Source organism: Manduca sexta, chromosome 21, assembly GCF_014839805.1.
Source record: "Manduca sexta isolate Smith_Timp_Sample1 chromosome 21, JHU_Msex_v1.0, whole genome shotgun sequence".
In the NCBI taxonomy this organism is placed as follows: Eukaryota; Metazoa; Arthropoda; class Insecta; order Lepidoptera; family Sphingidae; genus Manduca; species Manduca sexta.
This window is the reverse complement of record NC_051135.1, coordinates 13,303,757-13,328,876: the sequence shown is the minus strand read 5'-3', so window position 1 is coordinate 13,328,876 and position 25,120 is coordinate 13,303,757. Positions and strand designations below refer to the sequence as shown.

Genomic DNA, 25,120 nt, shown 5'->3' with positions numbered 1-25,120 from the left:
AGCAATAATCCATTTTATAATATTTTTTATAACGTAGACTCGTATACGTCAGCGCGGGAAAAAATAGCATAGTTATTGTGAATATTCAGACAGGACCTAATTGTACAAAGCAACAATCGCGTACGACTATTTTTACCAATAATTGATCCGTCTAAATGAGGCTTAACAAAAAAATCAAAATTAAAATCTTTTTTTATATCTCTGTGATTAATGGTTTTCAATCAATACAGCATCTTTGATTTGTATTTTAAACAAAATTTCATACGATTTTCTTTTAAAAAAAAGCCTCGGTTAAGTTGATGCACGAGGGCCATTTTTTATACACGACGCATTAATAAATGATCTGAAGTATTATCCGACCTTCTGTCTCGCGCGAAGGTGTGGAACTGACTGTGACTGGGGCATGTATTATAATTCTCTTTGGACTGGGGCGTACAGCCTGTGCAGTCCATCAGGAAATAGAAAAGACGGGAACTGCAGGACGCATGCGCCGGTGCATCAGATGAACTAAAGTTCTAATGGCTGCCATACATGCTACAGTCCATCGGATAGGTCCACAAGTGCAGGTATGCCTGCGCCGGTAGACCGAAATGTGGGAATAGACCGGCCGCAGAATCGAAAATCAATTCTTTCAATTGATTTGACACCTGCGCAGGCATACCTGCACCCGCCCTGTGGAATGGGAGCGTTTGGAGAATTCCACCACGGTATCCCCTGCCTGTCGTAAGACTGTCGACTAATAGGGGCCACGAAGGGGGTCGTCGGCGGACAGTAGGGGGCTGTCCGCCCTAGTGCATTTCTGTGCATCTTTGCACATTTGTCGGTTGACCCCCGGGATGGACGGCAGTGTGTAGTTGCCGTAGACGCCGAGGGCGTCCTTCGGTGCGCGGGGGCTTCTGAGCCAATAGGAAACGGGCCGCAAGGCGGCACCGCGCAGGGGCGGCTGCGGTCGCAGACTAGACACTTCAACGTCAGAGGAAGCCCGCAGCCGTCCCTAATGCGCCGAAGAGGGTCACCGCGGAGTTTTAGCTGGTAGGCCGTGCATAGGTTAAGTTGTATAGGTATAGGGTTAGGGACTCGGCCCGGCGGTCGCCCGAAGGTCACTATCAAATCCGGGCGGCTCAACGCCGGGCCGTAAGGCACGGTTACCCCAGCATAACCGCTCAGTCGCCCCCCACGAAGGCTGGGCGGTAGTAATAAGGCACTTTCACCGAGAAAAAAAAAAAAAAAAAAAAAAGGCATATCTGCACAGACGACCTCTCCGGTAGACCGTAGCGTGTATAGTTTACATAAGGTGATAATAATATATAATATGGTAATTAAAGAATTAAGTATAATTTTGATTTTCACTCTTTTATGGAATATGCGAATTAAAAAGACAGTTGGTTTAAATATTTTTAATAAAATAAATATATTTATTTTACATAATATCTTAAATAATCTTAAATTAAATTGAGTATCTTAATGACTAATGGCATTTTATAAAATTTGATGAGATGAGAGCAAGAGCTTAAATGGAGGTCTCAATTTTTTTTTCAATTACAGTTTTAAAAATCACAGGCTTATCACAACTATCCTTTCAAAAATCTTAATTCCAAACTCCAAAATTAATGATCTTAACTAGTGTTGTTATCTTCTAGATCTTTCTGAACTGTCCGTTAACGAACTCAGGCGAGAAGGGAGTCGGGTTGAAAGCGAAGTTGTTGTTGTGGTTTGCGACTTCGGGCTGGAATAAAAATGTAAATTAAATACGAATTTAAAATATATCTTTAGAATTGAACGTCCAGGAACATAGATTGTGATTATGGCCTTAAGATTTGAAAAATAATCTAGCATGAGGTAATACGGCCCTTTATAATCCGCTTGAAATAAATATTAACTTACATAACCATTTGCCTTTTCGTTCACCTCAGGATCCATGAAGACGTTGCCAAAGTGCGGAAGATCTTCGATGCCGATCAGATCAGAGTCGTTGGAACCCTCGCTGTTAATAAAAGATACATTATGCAGATGTATTAAACATAGAAAGTACAGTATTGTGCTATATTTTAACTCTATTGCCCGCTAGAAATTGATTATTGACGACCACACAAACTATTTATAGACTTTATTTTAAACTATTTTTCGGATTAATCGCGGTTTTCTATATTATATGTTTTTCTTGTTTTTTCGAAGACTGCAGCCTTCATGGTCGCGGGGGGATTGAAGTGTTATCATTTCAGCCGGGAATCATTCACTACTGGACATAGGCCTCCCCCATTGAGCGCCGCAGGGACCGGTTCTGGGCCGCCCTCATCAATCGGACTCCGGTGACCCTCACCAAGGCGTCGGTCCATCTCGTGGGAGGCCTACCTACGCTACGTCTTCTTCTTCTTCTTGATTGAGGTGTTGGTCGTTCGAAATGTCAAAGTTATGATATCTACCACAAAATTTTGTAGAATTGTAAAATGTACGTAAAATCCGAATTTAATTTAATTTAAGAAATCATTATTTAAGTGACTCCTTCGAAGAATAATATGTTACAACTTACAAAACTAAGGAGATACCAATATAAAAGAAATTACCTCTGGAAATACACTGTGAACACAGTATGTAAACTATAAGCGTGCGTCCATCTTACCTAATGGCATCTAAATCTGGCGTCTTTATTGCTTCATTGAAGATAGGGTTGGAGCCTTCCACGGTGTGTTTGTTGGTGCCGGGGGCGGCGATGCCGGCGCGGTTCAATCCAGAGTCCAGTGAGCCGTACTTCGTCATCGACAGGGCTTCCAACCGTCGGTTTAGCCTGAAAACATAATGTTACGTTTCAATTGGAGTCAGTGTAAGCATAAGAATAGATATCAATGGTGAATCTATAAGATAATGTAAGTAAGGACTGTATGGTGTATGCGTGAGGGAAATTCATTTCAGGTGATACCACTTCAAATTTAAAGTAGAAAGTTTTGCGCTGCGTTTATCATCTTTAGCAATAACATTCATTTTTATATCATTCAAACTCAAAGACAATTCTGACGGCATATTTAGCTTTTTAATTGCTTGGCTGAAGGTGTAATGTTGCTTCCGCGTTGTAACATTTCCTCGGAACAAGAGTGTGATCGTGCAACAATGCGTATCTTTACCGGAAGGTAATATGGACAGAATGTATACTCACGCTCTAGTCCTGATGATGAAGGTAAGCAGTAGCACAAGGCACATGAAACCGAGCACAGCAGACAGTGAGGCCAGCACGTACACCGTGAGGCTCGAGTCAGGCGCCGAGTCCGGGCTGGAGTTGGTCAACAAGTCCTGCAACACCAGCGATCGCGCCGCCAGCGTTGTTTGTATCGAGCTCAGGAGGACTAGGTCACTACGGATCCTGAAGAAAAATTATAATGACTATAGCCTGAAGCAGTTGTTCAGTCAATGGTTACTCAATTAAGCGGTGAGATATATCATTTCCAAATTGAGAGTAGTAATTTGTAACAGGGACATAAACAACTCTATACTTCTGGAGTAAAGGTTTTAAGACCCTCAGGATTGAGTAAGAAAGTTAAAAAAAAATTAAACGAGAGTTTTCAAGTCTTTGATTTAAATTATCCTCATTATTACAGAGAATCAAAACTAAAATTCTATCATGAACCTCGATTCACCTAATCCTTGAAATAATTACCGTAACCAGTACATTTTTATTATTAGATTGTCTAGAATTATTCTAAATCGTAATGCTTACTGTTCTATCTCATCAGCGAGTACGGGTACGTTGTCCCGTATGAAGTGGCCGCGCATCTGCGTGCTGTGCTCCAGCGCCACGCCGGTGACGGGGTCGTTGGCGGGCACCACTTGGTCGATGTTGCAGGTCATGTTGAACCCAGCGCTGAAGGTGTCCGCGATCTGGGAATAAAAAGTGAACGGAATTGAAATGAAGGTGAAGTGATGTAAATCGACGTGGATATAAGTGAAGTGAGGTTATGTAAAGTATCTATGTTTTACAGTATATGTGAGCAAATGACGTGACGTACCCTACTTGCAAGAACAGCGTTGGATGGTCACCTAAAAGTCTGATAGATACCCTGATAAAGTTAAAAGGAATTCGTTGGATGCAGGCGATTTATCATACGAATTTCAGTACCTAGAATACATCTTGTGGCTGATGATAATGATGATAATAATGAATATTATGTTCACTTACAAAGTCTCTGTTGTCTTCGACCTGTTGCAGCGTGTTGACGAACACGAAGTAGACGCGGTTCTGCGAGGATACCACGTACACGGTGACGTCGGTGCGGTCCTGAGCGCCGGCTGGATATATTTGATATAAATATTACATGATTATCGAGGATTATATAAAATTTTGTACGACCCAACAGTAAATTTACTACTTCTTAAAGAAGGAGCTCAACATTATGTGTTATTTATAAACAAAATATGATTATACATGTGAATCGGACTTGAGCAGCGAGGGTTTGGAATCCCGTACATTTATTCCTGCTATTCCATTAATGGCAATAAAACTATTTATGTAACCGGAGTTGAAATGAAATCAGTAGCAGAATGATCAAAATCTCATGTTCTAAAGACTCACCCGTGTCAGTAGCTGTGACTTCGAATTTGAACAGTCCATGCATCGTGGCCGTGGGCTGGATATTAAGCGTCAGCACTCCGGTTTGAGCGTTCAGTACGAAAGCCGACTGTCTCACTGCCTCCAGGCTGGGGTCCACTACCATTGTATCGTAGTCTATAGCATAAGTAATGGCCGCGCCTTCAGACTGGGTCGCCTGTTGAAGAATAGTAAGTAAAATGTAGCCTGTTTGTAACCTAATTGCTTGCTTGTCCGTATCAACAAGTGTGCTTTTTATAGGAGCAAGACAGAGTTGTTCTAATGCGCCTGATCATAATAATGTCTATAGTTGCATCTAGATAGAGTAGGTATCAATTGACGAGAGATTATCGCTAGTTGACTTCTATCGGTGTTTAGTAATGCTTTCTTACATGTAATCTGAGCAGCTCTCTGCCGATGGAGTCCGCTGTGGATATCCCTGCGGTGTACAATTCCCTCACAAACACTGGACGAGGGTCTGCCTCCCTCACCTGTTAGGAAAAAAAATAATTAATTTGTTGATTTAGTACTCTTATACTTACTCTACTTAGTAGTTGTATCACTTATGTTTTAAAATACGAGCAAAATATAGCTCTACATTTAACTGTGGATAATGTACAAGTTCTCCTAGCATAAATCGATAATCATGAGTCAAAACTGTGCAGTCGTTAATACGTTACTTTTCATTATGTGGTAACTGGTAAGTCAAATATTTAACAGAAACCTTTCCACTTTCATATACCACCATTTCATGAGAAGACTAGAATAATAGATATTTGTGTTCAGAATTTATAAATTTGACATCTACTCACGGTAACAGTGACAGTAAGGATGGAAGCAGGAAGTGGAATGCCACCATCGGGCGAGTTACTAGCCGCCACTTGCAGAGTGTGGGAGGCACTTTGTTCTCTTATCAGCTCTTTCTTCAGGAACAACCTGTTGCGAACAGGATCCAGGCCGAAATGACCCTCGCTGTTGCCATCTACCGACACACGAAAGTAATAAAAAAAAAGTCAAAACTACAGTTCAGAATGTTATTTAAATAGGAACTTGCTACTTATTTATGTATCTGATACGTAGTAGATAATTTTAGACTGGATAAGGATCTACTCAAACAAACACGATTAAGAGATTTCTATATATTTTTTTATCTTTAGAATGAAAGAGAGTAATATTAAGGTTACACTCGCTGCGATATCTATATTAGCACCGCACTTAATCGATTAATAAAATTATAGAATAATAAGTCATTTTCAACCATACTCACCGATAATACGATAGTAAATGCTGTGACAGTCGTCTTCACAGAGATGGTTCTTGATGTCTTGTGCTAGAGGAAGTTGGTGAGACTCTTCCATGCCGGCACTCTTTTCTGTAATGGGATTGTGAGTTAGCCGTTACCAGTGGTGGTGTGTGTGTACATATAGACAGTTACAGTATGTAGATTATGACTTTGTTGCGGTGGTGACTTTAAAGTAGCGGAACATATCGTCTGAATGTATCTAGATATATTTGTAGTAATAGGGGACAGAATGATCTTGAAATAAACAGTTGAACATTTTAGAACTTTTCCTGAACCTACGTGAAAATTCTCGTATAATATGCAAGTGAAATAGCAACAGTAGCTTACCTATGAAAGCGACAGCATGTTCTGAGGACGCGAATCTAGGTTCTCCTTGCGTGGGCACAAAAACAACTCTGAACGTCATGTCCGTGGACAGCGGTCCTGGGTCCGTTCCCTGGTCTGTAGCGCGAATCGTTATCTAGAACATTCACAGGTGTTAAACGTTTTACTGAACATATTAATTTAGAGGGAATTTTACTTCATATTTAGGCTTCATACGACTGCTAGGTTTTTGTAGTGGTATGTAAAGTTAAGGCGATGTAAACAGCTTTTGTGTTGGTCAGTAGACAGTAACTTACAACGATGACCCTTATATGAGATAAATTAGATATATGTGAAGATATGTAAGTATGTGTAGATATCGATATTTTAGATGGCAGTCTGGAAGGCTGGTATTCTTATATGGACTCTCCTGTAAGAGCTGCCGCATAGACTATATCTCTAAATGATAGGAATACTAAGACGCATTGTAAAGTGCTCGAGAAAACAATTCAATCTTGTTTTGCAACTATTGTAACTGTACCTTTTAGTTGTCCCTAATTATAATTTAGGAAAACAGTACGTGTTTTTGAATCAGATCTATAAACTTAATTTTGATGACCCTCACCCGGAACTCCCTGATCTCCTCTGGAACGGCTTGCAGTAACCTCAACGAGCCGAGGTTCGCGCCATCGTTAACTACTTGGAAGTACCGTTGTGATTCCTCTGTAATATAAGGAACTGTTTCTAATATTTGATAAAAACAACTATATTTATCACTGTTTAGCTTCTTTTTTTACTTTTGACCCTTTTTTGACATTCTTTTGTTTTCAAGTATTTATTATTTATTTTATTATATTTGGAAATTAAACAGTGAAATTACATTTATAATATTAATGACAGTAAGACTAGCACATAGACCAGTAGAATTTTCACTGATAAATATTAAAAATACTTTAATATACCTATACTAAAGCGCAAGTTTAGGTTATCGACACCGATGCTGAAGTGGTATCTTTCAAGTGTTAACTAAAACTGATGATCATTTATTTTCTCGTCTACGTGTACATGAAACTCACCATCGCCTACCACTTGGAAGGTGACGACGCCCGCGTGGAGTCCGTCCGGGTCAGTCGCCGATATCCGCTCCAAGAACTCTCCGTTCACTGTCGCTAGAACTCCATTGATTACAGCTCGTTCCTTTAAAGCATTATTAATATTGTTTGTAGATACGACTTTGTTTTCTTGGTTATAATGATAGTAGTCTTCTTTGATACATGAGGGATCTAGGATTTCTTATCTGGAATACTGTAGGTTATTGTGTTGAGTGCACTTAAAGCATAATTAATCGTAGATGGACTCTATTCAGGGGAACTACCAAAACGCATTTGTCGGAGTTTCTTAACTACATGTTAAATAGAAAACTTCGCAGGCAGCATAGTTTTGAAAGCCTAAAATTCCTGCAACCTTACCCTCGCAAGTCGTATGACGGCATCGTTGGTCGGGAAGACGAACTCAGGCGCGTAGTAGTTGAACGGATGGATAATCAGCTCATATGTCTCGTTCATGGACATTTGCGGAATGCCGTGGTCGAATGCCTGAAATATAATAGCAATTAACTAGGCACTACTTAGTAGCAGATACAGAGAATCTAATATTAAAACTAAAGGTAATATAAATTTATATGTTTGTTAAACATAACAGAAGTGCTTAGGTTATATTGTCACGCCTATCAATAAAAAGCAACAACGTAATTCAGAACTCCGAATCACAAAGTTCATTTCACAGCTCTACATGGTTTATTTAAATTTTTTAATAAATGTTAAGTTCCATTAAGCCCAATGATATTAACAATCGAAACCTCAATGCCCTTATGTAATACAGTAGTGCTTGCATGGTGCTAAATGTCATTATCTTTATAAAGTTATGCACCTTTATACTTTCAGTATCATTCTATAGCATTTCAGCAGCCTTTAGACATTCTAGAGTCTAGACCTCTGCATATTTTTTTTATATTTCTTGTAAAGTCACGGGTCCTATTCCATCTATAAGGGCGAATTCGTCTTTTTGCAATTACGGACGTTCTCTTCGAAGAACAGCTTCGATAGACGTATAGGTAAGAGAATTAAAAAATCCCGTATTTACCTTTATGGTTATCAAAGCTGGTCTTCTATTAGCCCCCGTAGACGGAATAGGGCCCCTTGATCTTACTTATCTAGATAATTTAATGACGACGATGCCTATTATTAAATTAATCATCATTATTAGCCCTGTATTATATATTGACCCACTGTTGGGCACGGGCCTCTTCTACTACTTAGAGGGATTAGGCCGTCGTCCACCACGCTGGCCTAGTGCGGGTTGGTAGACTTCACACACCTCGAAAATCCTATAGAGAACTTCTCAGTTAAGCAGGTTTCCTCGCGATATTTTCCTTCACCGTTAAAGCAAGCGATAATTCACAAAGAATACACACATATTTTTTTTGAAAAGTCAGAGGTGTGTGCCCTTGGGATCTGAATCTGCGAACATTCGTCTCGGTAGTACGTTCCACAACCAACTGGGCTATCGCTGCTTTTTAAAGTAATTAAATTAATCACTCACCCGTATATGTATAGCGTACGTCCCCCAATATCCCTTGAGGTCCATGGCGGTCTCCAGCTCTCCCGTGACGTTCGCGATCTGTATCATTACAAACAGCTCCGGCACTTCGATGTCCCGCTCCGTGCTGAGGTTCAGGATCTCGTAACCGACCCTGGAGTTGTCCGTGTCGGGCTCGTCGCGGTCCGGGGCGAAGATATGCGGTTCAAGACGGACGCCCTGGATATGATTCAAGATTATTTATATCGTGGATAAAATTTTACTTAGTTGTATAATATACTAGTTGACCCGACAGACGTTATCCCGTCTTAACTATGAATTTGCAGCGCGCATTCTGTCAATCGCCGACAGTTATTTCAAACAATTGACAGTTATATAAAATTAATATTTTCGTAATTTTTCTTAAATTTTCCGCGCAATTTTTTGATTTTTTTCTTTCATAAGAATCTTCTCCTGACAATAATAAACACAACAAACAAAAAAAAAAGAAATAAATAATATAGTGAAATCGGTCTTGCCGTTCACGCGTGATGGCGTGACCAAGGGAAATAGGGATTCATTTTTATATATAAGAGATAAAAAATAGATTTTTTGAATGCTGCGATTGCTATGGAATTCTGTTGTTAATCTTGTATTTGTTTTAATGCAAATCAGTATTTTATGCTTTTTGTGTTTACTTTTAAGATCCATCTAAACAAAGACAATTTTTTTCATAACGTAATACTATTCTGTATTACGTATCTAGATAGTAACACATTTCATTACCTGCTTAAGGTTCTCAGATATAGTCCAAGAGAGTTCGCTCGGCGGTGGCAATTCAGGAGCATTGTCATTCACATCCAACAAGATAACGAGAACTTCTGTGTCGTTCTGATTTCTGTTACCTTCTGTTTATTAAAAAAAAAATAGTGTGACTAAAAGAGAGTTTGAATTATTAAGTTTACTACTTGTTATTATTAATTTAATAATGCCGGTTTAATGACAGTTTACAAAGTCATGGGATGCTGAGTTAGACTCGCAGGTCAGTAACACTATAGGTTTTATCTAATAACGTTTGCCTAAGAATGATGCTCTGTGAAGTCATGTGTCATGCAATTGGTTGTAAAAATTTCAGCAATATGTATGAAAGTGTGTTTTGTGCCGACCCTATATTGGAGTACTAATAATGAAGATCAAGGAATAATTGACGGCTATTAAGGTTTAAATTGGATATTTTGTTTGTTATTGCAGCAACATGACCTAAACATTTTCGAACAATTACTTTTTATATTGTTTCTTATCCTCCATTAGAGTTGATGCAAATGTCAACTCTAAGGAGTCATCAGCATCCCAAAATCATTAACTTATTGTAACTTATGTAATACCGATCACTGATGATTCATGCCTGGCCAACATACCTCCTTCCCCCATGAAGTTGTCGATGAGGTTGAAGAAGATACGGTGCGTTGGTTCATCACCATCACGGTCCAGCACCTCGCCACTCCCCTGGGTCTCATAGTCTACGTACACCAGGCCGGTCTCCCGGTTCACGGAGAAGAAGTTCATCAGTCGAGGGTTCACTGCGTAATTGATGACGTAGCTCACCGTGTGGTATATTTCTATAAACATAATTTGAAATGTTTGTCAAGTACAAAAAGTTGTATAAATAAGTCAGTAATTTCTTTTCGATGTCCTTCGCTTCTTGCTCATACTCATAGGCATTTATTGGTGGTAGGTTTGTCTTATGTGAGGGTCCACCTGGGTAGGTATCACCACAATGTCTATTTCTGCCGCCTAGCAGCAGCGTGTAGTCACAGTTGTGTTCCGGTTTGAAGAACATTGTGGCCAGTGTAACTACTGGACATAATAAGACCTAACATATCATGTCTCGGGATGGCCACCGCAGTGGAATACCAAACAATACTTTGGTATTCCACTGAGGAAATCAAATCCAATTCAAACTGTTGGATACTGTTCATGGGCGGTTGTATCACTTACCATCAGGCGAATGGCAAGGTCATTAAAAGCTATAAGAAATAAAAAGGCAATAGTCTGGTTTTAGGTTATCCTGCTAACCCACATAAAGGTTGTATAAAATGCTTACCGTCTCTGTCAAGATCACTGGCTATCAGAGTGACCACCTCGTCCAAGTGGGTTGCGTTCTCGTAAATATACACGACGGTATCGAACTTAGTCGTTTCCGCCTGCGGGACCTTGTTGTTCGTGTCGGTGATGTGGATTGTGATCTGGAACAAAATGGTCAGTCGGTACTTTGTAAGGCTGGCGTTTTACTGGCATAGATGAGTATTTCAACTCTTAGGTATTTATATCTAAAATAATAAGCGAAGTGGAATTACATAATTTTATATGTAGTAGCTTTTGGACGCGTCTTCGCGCACGTGAAAGAGATTTTATATAATGATTTCTTATGTTTACGCGAATGTTAGACATTGAAATAAATCTAAAAACTATTAACGGATTTTATCGCGGTTTTATATTATTATTTTCTCCCGAGGTTTCGAAGACTTTGCAGCCTTCATGGTCACAGGGGGACTGAGGTGTTGTTCATCCGTAAAGTCAAAGTTACAATATCTACCTACATTTTTCAAATATACAACTTTTTTAAATTTTAGCTGTTGATGGTCCGATCTACGCAGAATGAGCTCACAGTGTCTTGAGGTCTGGCAGCCGGTCTTTTTATGATTTATTATGATAAAAGACCCGCTTTATATTTTCGTGAGAAAAAATAAGTAGCTTATATTCTTCCCAGGAGCTCAATATCAATTTTCATCGGATTCCGTTCACCAGTTCTTCAGTTTATTGTGTTCTGACAAATAGATGCGGTGGGGGACTTTGTTTTATAATATGGAAGGATATTGGAAAACTTACGATCTACTTGTTTGTTAGAAGTTGAGGTCACCCTCTGGGTTTCGGATTCTATAAGCACAGGTTTGTGTGGACATACCCATTATATTTCCGTTCTATACTCACATTTCCTTCGGTTTCCCAATAAGTCGGGTCAAGGGGGGCAATCTGCAGGATCTTCTGTCGAGCATCGGTCACTAGCGACCACTGTATAGTAGAGGTGGAAGCGTGGAGGAGTATCCGCGTCGATGGCGCCGCTTGTGTTCACGGAAATTTGACCCGTGAGGAAGTCGATCATTATCAGGTCCTTATCTGTGTCTTCACGAGGGCTGAAGAGAAAAACATAGACGACTCATACCTAATGAAGGTTCATTGGAAGTCAATTACTGATTATACATCAAGAGCATTACCAACACTATTACTTTTGTTTAATACTATCATGAAGACAGAAGCTTAATTAGTAAGTTGCCCTTAAAGGCTCTGATTGTGAGCACATGGATAAACTATAAAGCAATTGTTGGTACGTTACTACTTCTAAACTGAGTAAAACTGATTAAGGAGAATATTTTGAGGGCTATTGACTGTTATGATAACTCAGTAAGAGGTAATTCATCTCATTGTCTTTCCTTCTATAAATGAGTACTCACAAAATGGTGTATCGCACTTGGTTGTAGAGCGGTCCGTCGATGTCGTCCGCGCGCACGGAGCCCACCACGAGCCCGCCCGCGGACATCTCGCGCACGCGGAAGTTCTGCTCCAGAGTCCCCTCCACCCACACCGGCGCGTTGTCGTTCATGTCGATTATAGTTATTGTGAGCATCGCTGCAAAAGAATAAGTTATCATTATTTACGGACTTTACCATTTTCAAAGGGATTGTTTGGTATGGCTGTCCTGGGATTTTATAAAGATAGAAAATTATTTGCTTTTATAGCTAAGTGAGGAAACGAGGCAGGAGATCGTGTGTAAGGATCTTTAAAAGTATTTTATATTAAAGATTACTAAGAACTTTAGATAGTCATTTGGATCCTGGATTAATAATATCAATTAGTCTATAATAATTTTCTTTTCTATGCTTCTGAATAATAAACTGTGAGATAAACTCTTACAAGCTGGAATTCTATTCTTTATCTTATAAGGTAAAGATTGGCCAATAATCTTTTGCAATAAAAAAAAAACAAATGAATGATTATTTTACAATGAAGTTATGCGCACGAGAATCACTCACATTCGTCGTAGTCGTCTCCGTAGACGGTGTTAAGGTCCCGCACCCTCACTGTGAGGGAGAGGACCTCAAACTCCTCGTAGTCTATGGTCACGTTGTGTCTGATCTCGCGCGCTACAACGCGGCCGATAGCCAGTCCCCGGTTGTTAATCTCGGGGAAGATGGTCTCGATTTCCACGCAACTGAAAACAGCATTCATTATATCACGGGCTTTTTACGCGGCAGCCAGGAGTATCATCACACCCGCATTTCGCTACGAGAAGTCCCATGTAATAGGGGAGAAATTCGAGTCACTAGGCTGATATTAAGCAGAAAAACCTATTATAATTTTTCCCAACCCTGGGATATCAATCTGTATAACAATGCCCAGTAGATACCTAATCACATTAATTGCAACTTCTACAGCGTTCCAGTTACAAAACGAAATTCTTTCACCCTGTTCTATTAATAACTGCCTAAAAAGTATGTCTTACTTCCTAAACTCGTCGGGGTTAGCCTGGCGGCCTTGCTTGGTGGCGAAAGAGGTGTCCCAGTTTATCTCGAAGCGCAGATCGGCCGTGGTGTCGGGGTCGGTGGCGCGTAACTCCTGGGTGATGACGTGTCCATCAGGCACGTTCTCCTCCACTTGGGGACTGCCTCGAGGCTGATAAACATCAATATTGATTAGTAGGAAAGGAGTGTTCTCTTATACGATTTGTTCGCAGCTGGATCAGAAGCCTATCCTTTTAGTAGTTATTAGTCATTAGTCTTCCCTTATACAATTTGTTTGTGACTGGATCAGAAGTTTATCCTTACCAGCCGTAAGGTGGGTGGCGTGTTGTTGATGTCATTTAGTCGTATGACCAGCTGTGACGTCGTCGTGTGGAAGGGTTCGCCCAGCGTGTCTGTAGCTCGCACCTGTAAAGTTACCATTATGGAATGAAATGAAAAAAAATATTTAAACCTTGTAAAATGTTATACAATGATTAGATTCCGTCAATATTAACTCTACCAATAGCTCGGAAAGCAGTTCTCACCAGAGAAGAACGGGCAAGAAATTCTAATGTTGTTCTTTTGAAAAACAGGTTGAGCTATAAACATATATGATATAATATCGAGAAAAAAATACAATTGTTTTTTTTTGTTGTTGTTGCAGTTCATTCATATGCTCGCAAAATAGGTACTAAATGAATTTGAAATTTCCATGCGATACATTAAGGTGTACTAAGCACTGTTGCACCCCTCTTAATTACCTGCACAAATAATTCACTTTCTCGATGGTAGTTGAAGGAGTCGTTAGCTGAGACGCGGATGTCGCCGGTGAGTTTGTCGATGGTCAGGAAAGTTAACAGCGTTACCCAGTAAAGTATGCCTGGAAAATAATACGGTATAACGAATCTATATATAATTTATATATTACAATAGATATTTCTGCAGAAGGTGTGTAAAAAGTGAATAGAAAAATAGATAATTAATGATTACTAGGTGCTAGATTTATTCTCGAGGTAACAACCGCAGCTCCGTGCAATGCTTTGTAATTGAAATTTAAATAACGGTTTTCCCGCGTCATTGAAATGAGTATTGATATTTTTTAAAAAGAAATAAAGTTTTCACTTGGCCAACTTACTCGACGACATCCCCGATGTCTCTGTCGTGTGCAACCGCCTTGGCGACGAAGAACCCCTCGCCTTCAGTCTCATCGAAGGTCACGGTCTGCACGGCGTGTTCGAAGATCGGCTGCTCATCGTTCCAATTGATGAGGTCAATGTGAACCAACGCGACGCCCACGTGCCTCGTGTCGTTGTTGTCGGTCGCTACCACCTATTAATTTTGAACTAGATATTATGCAAGTCAGTTCAAAAATATGCCTAAAGTCTGGTAAAGCTAATTTCGCCCATGAATTATAATAAATTATTGTTTGATAAATTTAAACGACTCATAGTTTCTGATTATTTTTTTAACACATTGTAGTGTTCCGGAAACTTTGTTTGATATCATGAAACTGAGTGTGATAGCCCATACAATGCTTCTTACCCGAATCGTAATACTCTGGAACTCTGGCACTTCGTAATCCAGCATGGAGTGATTGAGGGTGCCCATGATGAAGGTCTGTCGCTGGTAGCCGACTTCAGGCGCTATGTAGAATGCCTCAGCAGCGCCTGGAGGGTCCACGCTCTCTAGACGCACCGTGTACTGAGCGTTTTGACCCTGAAGTCAATATATAGAGTTACTAAACAGGTTCTAAGTAGTATTTCTATAAAACCATGTATGCATGTATTCCAACAGGGTCAGACAAATTTAAAACCATACATATTTTCTTTTTTCAAATTTGTTATATTCAAATTTGAAAAAAGAAAAAAAAACCGAGTATCTCATAAACAACCTAATAATATTTGCATAAATATTGATATCACTTACTAAATCCTTATCATGAAATCCAAATTCTTTATCGAAGTTGAGGGTCATGGGCGTCTCCTCCATGATCGCCAGTCGATATTCCTTGTGTATAGGTTCAGGTCTCTGGTCGTTGATGTCTGTCACAATGATGACCACGTTTGTTGATGTGGAGAAAGCTTCCTCATCGTATTTGTAAGCGACGATCGTAAGTGGAAACACCTCTCGTTGCAGTGTGTCGCGGTCAATTGGTGACACGTGGAATATAGCCCCGCTTTTTCCACCAGGCAGGGCCTCGATGCTGAAGAATGTGTCTGGAAAATATCAAAATATGTGTCTGATGCAGGAAATATTGCATTTAGTTAAATATAAAAACAGTTTGATAGATATAATATATACAGATGTAAACTTAGAAAATTAACGTGATGTCTGACACAAATGAAATGCCCATTATGATATTGAAACTCAAAAAATATTACGTAATTAAACTCAGGGGAGGTATAACGTTTTATGAACTCATGTGCTATGAAAGAGACAGTAGAATAATTACAAAAAGACCTCATGTCTCTTTAGACATTTGGTCTTTACCAAAAGTCTCACCTTCCTCATTTGTGATCAGCCTGTAGTTGATAGGCATATTGATCTCAGTGTCTCCGTCGATCGCCCTCACTGTGAAGTTTTGGTAAGATTTCTCTTCAAACTGTTGGACAGCGAAGATCTCCAGCCAGCGCGGCGGACGGCTGTTCACATTCGCCACTTGCACCATCATAGTCACCGTGTGGGTGTTCGGGAGCGAGTCCTGGTAGCATAGTGAAAGATTTTAAAATATTAGGGCAGATAAGACCGGTAGAATACAACACGCCATCGCGAATAAAATTTTTGTCACTTAGGGTGAGGTGAGGAAACCTGTATACATGAAAAACTCTCCATAAGAATTTTGAAGGTGTGTGAAGTCTATCAATCAGCTCTAGGCCAGCGTGGCGGACTAAGGCCTAATCCATCTCAGTAGTAGAGGAGGCTCATGTCCAGCAGTAGGACAGCATTGTATTACAGGCCTATTACTATATTATTACGTATAGTGTCACCACTAAATTCAAAGCAAAATACACAAAGGCAAATGGTATGGTGTCGATACAAACGCACACATAAATAAATCTTCAATGCTTGTCCCTTTACGTACACTAATATGATTCTAAAAAGGGATGCATGATCATTTGATATGATCTTATGCCTTTGACAAGAAGGAAAGGTCGTACCAGCCATGAGGCTGGTGAAGCCATTGAACTTGGTATCAATAGATCGAACATTTTTCGGTAAATCTATAAATATTAATATCTACTGACTATGAAAATGTATATATAAACAATGAGTTTAATATCCTTTTGAAAGACTGTAGTAGAGTATAAAAATCAGTTAGACACAGAACAAATATATTATCTAAAACATTTTATAAACTCACCAGGGCTGTCACGCTGAATATATGAAGCGGACTGGTGACGAAGTTGAGCGAGGTATTAACGCCTAAGGTCATATTTAGCCACATCCATTGGTTGGGGATATTCGTCCGTTCGATGTAGAAGGTCTCCTCGTCGCCACGAACGCTGTCGATCCTGAACGTCATGAACTCTGTGCTGATCCGTCCGTCCGCGTCCGATACTTGGTATGTGCATTCTGTCAACCCTGGCTCGCCCAGTTCCTGTAACATGGAGTTAGGTTAAATGTAGGGGATAGATTGTGTCCCTAAATGTTTGGTATGGTAATCGTCTTGACTCAAAAATTATAGCAGCGTTATTAAACATTTTAAATTACGTTAGTTTCATAATACCTAATGATTTTCCTGGTTACTGAACAAAACACTTACGCCCGTATTCTTAAACGCTATTTATCTAAGGACAGAGCATTGCTGTGATAACAAGTCTGTTTCTCAGTGCCGACGATATGACAGCCTTCGCAGTGCGTAGACATAGGGCCGTTGTGATTGGCTAATATTGAGATACAAGTTGAATCTAGTTGGCTGTCAGATAGACGAAGCTGAACAAACAGCAAGCTGTCACATAAACAAAGCCTCCTTAGATAAATAACGTCTACGAATAAGGGGGTATGTTGTTAGCACGCTGCAGTTGTCAGTAGAATTAATAAATTGTGATATAGATCAAGTCACGAGTCGTGATTGGTCGGTTTGGCATCCAACGGCCTGTGTTTTGCGCGATTGGTTTCTTTGTCGATGCCCGTTGTCTATTAGCTTATATGTACCAAGCTGCTGTTTACTGTCGTCCAATTTGTACACCCTCAAGCTCACCCCGACCATTGTTAATGTGTTCATGATTTGTGCCGTTTACTGTACCTAATTATAACTTCTACTGCAAATGGAAAAGAAGAAAAATAGTCTTGGTAGGTAATGAAAATATCATGGAACCATTGGCGGCCTTAACCGATGCGCGGCTCCAAGAGGGAGCCAAGAAACTCTCCGATTTTAACAATTTCTTCAATTGCTATGTAGTGGTGACCAAAAAATGTTCAGCCATTAGGAGACCCTTATATAGGGCGAGGTCCCCGAGCGGTGGCCAAGTTTGCCCAAGGCTATCACTGCATGCAACTTACAGGAACCCGGCAAGGCTCGAAGTTTTGTATGATGGGCGCGTTGTCATCTATGTTGACGATAGCGAGAGACACGCCTGCCACCAGCGACTGGCCGTCCACGCGCACATTGAACATGTACTGCTGCATGCCGGGCAACTCGTAATCCTGTCTGTAATAATAACACATAATAAAAATTCGCCAGTTAGGTTAAAGAGGTCGTTTAACTGGTTAAATTAGAGAAACGAAAGGTACTTAAAAAATATTTGCGACATAAACGGTCAAATCTATTGATCGCGTTGTCTTGCAAGTTTGAATTTTTCACAGGTAAAAGAGACCGTACACATCAGTGTCAATCAATACTCAGGTATTTTATATAAATTTCAACTCGATACATAATGTTTTTTTATGTTTATGCAAATGTAGACATTGAAATCAAACTATTTTTCAAATTTTATCGCGTTCCCCCTTCCCTCCGTGAACATGAAGGCTGTAAAGTCTTGGAAACTATTATCTACGCATTCCTGAGGAAAACGATCTTGACAGCAGACAGAAGAATAACAAAGTTATCCTATAAGGTATCCGTTAAATGGTTTAACCCGGGTTATTTTTTCAGGTTTTATGTAGTCCGATTAACATCGAGTTAAGGATTAACCTTAAAAGGATTACTCAAATTGAAAGTTCATTGAGAACCGGTTAGTCTTTTAACACGATCAATTGGGTCCTGATTAGGGTTGATGAAGCATTCGTTAAAGTTGAGAAGTTGATAGAAGAGAAGTTACCAACAACACTATGTTATTAGTTTTTTGTCATTTTCATAGAAGTGAAGTGTTTGGAAGCAAGTGGATAAAATATACGCGACTTTTAACGTAGTTGTAATTTCAACTACGGAGAAAACTAGACTATCATCATAGCTAGACACTAATAGTCAAAACTTATGCAACTATTTGGACCAACCTTTGCGTGATGATGAGATGCCACTCCCCGTTGTCAACTCTCCTGATGACCGGCATCAGCAGATTGTACGAACCGGATAAAAATGGCAGTTCAATGAACGGAGTTGATGGTCCTATACGAAGAATATACTCAGATAGTATTTTGTACGATATACCTGATACAGTATTGAATCCTGGGTCGGACAAAGTAATATCGAGATTTTCTGATCAGTATTAAACCAGAATTAAGGAATTATGCCCTCTATGGCGGTATAGGCTTGCCTCTTATCATATAATAGGGGGAAAAACATGGCGAAAAGTGGATGCCCATCTTGTAAGGGGTAAGCAGAAGCTAACCCCTTCGGGGATAGAAAGCGTGACTTGTTATGTTTCTTGATACTTCTACCTAGTTACTGTTTATGGATAGGGACCTAAGTAGAAATAAGAGCTAATTTGTAGAAGCATTGCGTGGCATTGCCCTGTAGTCGTCACTTTGAGAGATTCGATGTTTAGTATAAATGTCCCACATTACACAGGCTACATTGTTCTTCGTGGTGTTGCTGTATTACCATCAGGGAAGAGGTTTCGCTTGGTTTATTCCTTTATTAAGCAGAGCCGTAGGACAGTGCCAGGATAGGATCAGGACCAAATTTTAGTTTATGCGTGGGCGCAGTTGTAAAAGTTCGCACTGGCCAAATTAAGGCTTACTAGTACCATTATCATTTAGTTGAAAAATGCTCCTAATCGAATGTAGTTTTGGACAATGATATAAATTACCGTTATAATTAAGTATGGCGATGGTGATTTCGTCTTCTATCTCTTCATCCATGTAGATGACCTGCGTGCCGAGGTTGGCTGTTATCACGTGGTAGGCGTCCATGCACAGGTCATCCCGCTCCGGGGCGGGGAGCAGCGGCCTCTGACTCCATGTCTGGCCTGGAATCAAACATGTTTCTGATTCTTAAGTTCAATTTAGTCTAGCAAGTTGTCGTAGCTATATATTGCGTAAAAACTTCCAGATGCACTAGTCGCCTTCAAAACCTTTAAACATTGCAAAAACGGGTTTGCCTGGATTGTCTCGCGATAAACAATCACTTGAGGAAGTCAACTTCTGTAAGTTTTCTTGGTAATTTCAACATCGTAAGAATTAAAGTATATCTGAATTATTATTATTTTGATTGAGCTTTGACACGGGTAGAGCAGTAAGCAAAAGCTTGTATTTTGTATGCGCCGAATACATGAGTTCTTACATATCAAAGGACACATTTCCGAATATGTTATACATCACGATTAATGTGCCTTTGAAGAGTATCGTCATCGTCAGTATTTAATAAAAAAATGCATAATTTCTGAAGTTATTACATACACAGTATATTTCTTCTTTAAATTGGTATTGTTGATTCAAAACTCAATTGTTTTCTTTTTTGAAGTATCTAATTTATATTTTTGTACCTTGTATCATCATGCCATATTTAAAATGATATTTACCTTCAAAGTTTAGTACTGGCAAATTATCCGGTCGTGGTAGCCTTGGGATGGCGGTCATATACCCACATCTCTCTGAAAATAAACAACAATATCATAAAATTTCCTGAATTAATTGTTTTCAACTGTAATACTAAGTATAACAAACAAAAAAAAGCAGTCGAATTGAGAACCTCCTTCTTTTTTTGAAGTCGGTTAATAAGGGCTATAATACTTATATCTTATGATACGTATTCAATTTCCACGTTCCTGTATCTAGGGGTTGAAGGACCATAGAAGCGGAGCGCGTAGAAGCAATTAGGTAGGACGGCATAACTGTACCAAACGTCTAAGTATGTTTTTACTTTTATGGTCTACATTTTAATATAAGTAAATGAAATTAACACTAACAGCAGGTGAAGTGAATGTGAATGAAGTAAGCTTACTGTATTAATCTATCTATCTATACTTATAATAAATCTGTAAAGAGGTCAATTCTGTACATGAAATATATTTCCAAAATAACTATCAGGGGGTGATTAGGGATCGATACTGATGCCAAAAATGCAATTAGTAAAATTTTTGTCTGTCTGTCTGTCTGTCTGTCTGTATAACCGTTATAGAAACAAAAACTACTCGACGGATTTTAACGAAACTTGGTACAATTATTTTTCATACTCCTGAGCTGGTTATAGTATACTTTTCATCACGCTACAATTAATAGGAGCAGAGCAGTGAAGGGAAATGTTGGGAAAACGGGAGAAGTTACTCCATTTTTTAAGCTTCCGTCGCGTGTGTAACCTTAATGGTTAAAGCTACACAGAAATCAAGTATGACGGAAATGTTCTCCCTAAAAATTATATAAAAAATATCCCACGACAGCATATGTCTATCTTTTATGGTTGACTCACAATAACACGTGTAACTCCCGATAGCTTAGCAGTTCGAAGCTTTCTCATTATATTTGTCTACTCTTACGTTTATAACACTCTCAGTCATCCCTAATTAAAAAAGTTAACATTATTAAATATTCCATAAAAAAGAATCATAGAAATCGGTATAGAAACACCAAAGTTATACATGAAATACGCTAATAATAAGCCATCACGCGTGAATACTGAATCTTGCTATATGCTTCTTTCGATTTCACCAGGATCCCATCATCAGACCCTGACCGGACAATCGGACCACCTGCATACCACCATACATTAAAAAAACATCCCGATAAATTGAGCACCTCCTCCATTTTTGAAGTCCGAAATCCACGCGGGCGAAGCTGCGGGCGGAAGCTAGTGTTAAAATAAAAACAGGATGTCTCTCCAAAGATCCCCGAAGAACAGCTCGACCGGCGTGGTTGAGTGGCCTACAGTTCTTAAGACATTTGTAATATAGATTTTACCTTGAGCTAAAACTGCAGGCGATATAAACACCAGCAGGAAGGCAGCGATTCGGACATCAACTGCCATCTCACATTATTTGGGGCTTTTCTCGCTCCTGAAGATGCTTTTGCTGCTGCAGATGATTTCGCAGCTGCAGATGATTTTGTTGCTGCAGATGGTTTTGCTGCTGTTGTCGATGAATAGTATCTAGTTAGTATAGTAGTCGTAGCGACCAACTAAAGTATATAAAAGTTTTATACAATGTTTTCTTTTTATAATAAAACCAGCCACAGTGGCTCACGAAGTATTTCGCTTTACTGTATCACGCTATGTATATCCGGTTTGAATCAGGCCGGCGTATTTGTGTTGATTGGCGGTTGATAAACATAGTTCGGCAATCATCACTCTATATGGATCTCACTTCACTTACCAGCATAGTTTAAAAAAGGTCTGTCAATTATCAATTGATAGAAAAAAGCATCTCAAGTCTATAATCACTATACTCCAAAACAGGCTCACAAAGCATTCTACTTCAATACAAAAATATTTTATAATGATGGAGTGACTAATCCAAAAAGAATCATGATTAGGTATATCACATTGATTAGTTTTTAATTGAAGTATATCTTAATACTTCCTTGTGATTGCAAAAATTGCATTGCTGATAATAAAAAATATGTTTGAAATAAACATTTTATCTTTCTGTGCTAGACAAGTGTGTTTGTTATTGTTCATAATAAATCATATTTCTATCGAGGAAGATATAGGCAGATACCACTAGCGAACTCAGACGTGAGCGTTTTCCTGCGCTCCGCTTCTTTAGACGTGGCACAAACGCTTTTTTACGCGGGCATGGCAAAGTGCACGACACCTAGTGGTAAGTGAAGTAGAGTTGTGTAATGGAAGGATCGATATATATGTTGAGACGTGTACAACGTACTAAGTACACACACTACAGTTGGAATTCTAAATATTGTCGAACAGTTCCTGTCGGCTTCCCTTTCGTAATTTGTGTTACATCTAATTATAATTATTAGAACGATTTGAAGTCGGCATTTATGCATATTATTAGAACATATAAGTTGTGTCTGGCTGCCTTTTGGAAAATTTAATTTCTCCACTGCTGTTGAGTGGTCGACAGAATTATGCCGCCCAGTTTTCAGTAGCGCGGCACACTTACTTACTATACAAGGTTTTACGCCTTGTGTACGATGGTCCTATCGGGTCGGATATAACTATATTATACAACCAGAATGATTAAGTTATTGAAGCAACAGTTACTTCCAGAATATTCTTGTGTTTTTTAACAGTAATTTGGCAGCACCTTCGTGGCGCCTTGTGTGATAGGTTGCGACTAAATCCTTATATCGGTCAGATATATCAATTTCTAGTATTAAATTAATGCGTTTTTCGGAAGAAATAAAGATAATATTGTTTTGAAGCGAAATCAAATTAGAATCTTATTATACTGATTGCGCATCTCCTAAATATGGCTGAATGTCTTTCGATGCAGTTTTCGCTATTCTGTACAAAAATCCAAAGGACTAGATATATTTAAATTAATTAAGGAGAGGGGTAATAATATAAATCCTACATGGATGATCTCTGGTGTAGCTGGCACATAATAATGTGAATAAATTTTATTTAGATTTACTGCAAGTGCATAACACAGTGTATCAGGGATTAACTGACTTCTTGCGAGCGATAATGCGTTTATTGCCATTATTATAATAACTTTATGCGTCATTCATAAGAATATAAATAATCTATGTATGTCTTTTCTAATTTCTTACTAAATATATTATTTTAATGAATATTATTTTAAATAATAGCTATTAGCGATCTTTAGCATTTGTTTGTACTAGTATAATATAATATGTAAATTTCCGACTTTGCATTGTTTAAATTGACCGACTCTACGTGCAATTTGATTGCGTGATGGCGGCGCAGCCTGCCTCCACGTGCTCTTATCTCCAATTAATTTGAGGTCAGCACAAAATACTTTGTTAACTTTTCAAAGCACTACATATACCTGTTTATACAAAAGTTATATTCTTTAAACAAAAAAAAAACATATTGCCTCCTGGTAATTAAACTCCAAAGTTTCTTTAATACGTTTTTCCCGCATTATACGTATTGCACATCAACAAAAGAATTGTACAGACATATATTTTTACATGGCCCCTTTTTAATGTATGAAATTAGCTTTGAACATACTACCTGCAACTATTAGTTGTAAACCCCATCCTTTATCCATGGTGTTCGCTAGTGCAATTTCACAATAATTATCCTTCTACGAAGTTCTTAGGTAACAAAACTGTTTCTTTGCTGTCAATCTATCTTTACTTAGTTATTTCAACATCTAAATAACTTTGTTTACACTTAAATCATTTCCTTTACATGCTACAACTATACGTCAATATCTGCCCACTTTTGTAATAGGAATGGTAGAGTCGATTTACAAATAGTAATTCATAACAGAAAGTCTTCAGCTAAGTGGGGCAACGTATTGTGCGAAATGGTCATAGCCCTAATGACCGTAAATATATCTATAAATTAAATTTAACGATATTTTGCTTCTAACTGTGTACCAAATTAATGATCCTTTTGTTGTGTACTACCTACCTATTTTTCTATCAGTAATAAAATATAGTGGCATTTTTATTATCTGTTTCCGTAATACGCATTAACTCATTTAGGCAGAAATATGTTTTGTTTCATAGTTTCTATTAGTTCGAGCGTAAGTAGGTTTTATTTCACCAATAATTGCTGTTTCACCTACGATTTGTGGTGTTTCGTGGCATTTTTCACAATGTCGGCGCAAAGAAAAATTTTGGTACTAGATTGGTAATCTACATCCGCATAAGACAATAGATTTGATTTCTGATAAGATTATACATAAACTAGTGAAAACTTACCCAAATTATTCCAAATTTGTAACTAAAGTACTATATTACACAACTAAAGGAACCGCACAAAATATTTTCCAAAAATTCACCACACTCCGATTGTCCGTTTGAGTAAAACTGTTTTTTTTTCGTGTACAGCGGTCGATAATGATAAGATTGTATATAATGATTATTATTTATAATTTACCTATAGATTAATGGCGGACCTGATATGGATAACGTGGGAATTCGCACGATTAATATCAGCCACATTAACGAAGAATTTGGCTGTACGTTCGCTTTGTCGTAGTCACTATCAGGATGAATATTACAATGCTCTATAAAAACACTTAAAACAGTAGTCGGTTTTTGTTTTGCAATTCGTTTCAACGGACTTCGATGTTAATACTACTATTACATAAAGTATTCAATAAATATGATGGGTGGTAGATGTTATTATTTAGAATATGCTTATTAATTAATTCCATTGCCCACAATGACTTCAAATTAAAATTCATTAGAAGCAGAATTAGAAGTCAAATTAATTATAGTAATATCACTAATCAAACATTGTAAATTAATAGTGGTAATTTACGAAGTTAATGATTGTCTAATCTCTGTTTTGACACGTTTTTATTCCCTGCGTCTAATTATTTG

The 25,120-nt window shown here is 38.7% G+C and overlaps 1 protein-coding gene across 1 annotated transcript; it reads right to left on the bottom strand.

Annotated features, from left to right (window-relative positions):
• Positions 1–1,382: 1,382 nt before the first annotated feature.
• On the bottom strand, positions 1,383–24,647 carry LOC115447030 (cadherin-23). Its single transcript, XM_030173925.2, is given in 37 exon segments — positions 1,383–1,726; positions 1,885–1,984; positions 2,621–2,785; positions 3,152–3,355; positions 3,710–3,870; positions 4,169–4,278; positions 4,562–4,754; positions 4,969–5,067; positions 5,389–5,558; positions 5,844–5,948; positions 6,207–6,339; positions 6,808–6,905; positions 7,259–7,379; positions 7,652–7,777; positions 8,784–8,999; positions 9,546–9,667; positions 10,178–10,378; positions 10,864–11,005; positions 11,751–11,780; positions 11,782–11,953; positions 12,272–12,446; positions 12,851–13,029; positions 13,321–13,490; positions 13,643–13,744; positions 14,080–14,169; positions 14,171–14,198; positions 14,454–14,647; positions 14,861–15,034; positions 15,245–15,534; positions 15,821–16,019; positions 16,680–16,916; positions 17,822–17,969; positions 18,755–18,866; positions 19,510–19,668; positions 20,221–20,292; positions 21,596–21,762; positions 24,494–24,647. Coding segments are annotated over 36 exon segments (5,154 nt in total). The 5' UTR covers positions 21,663–21,762; positions 24,494–24,647; the 3' UTR covers positions 1,383–1,636.
• Between the last annotated feature and the right edge of the window lie 473 nt (positions 24,648–25,120).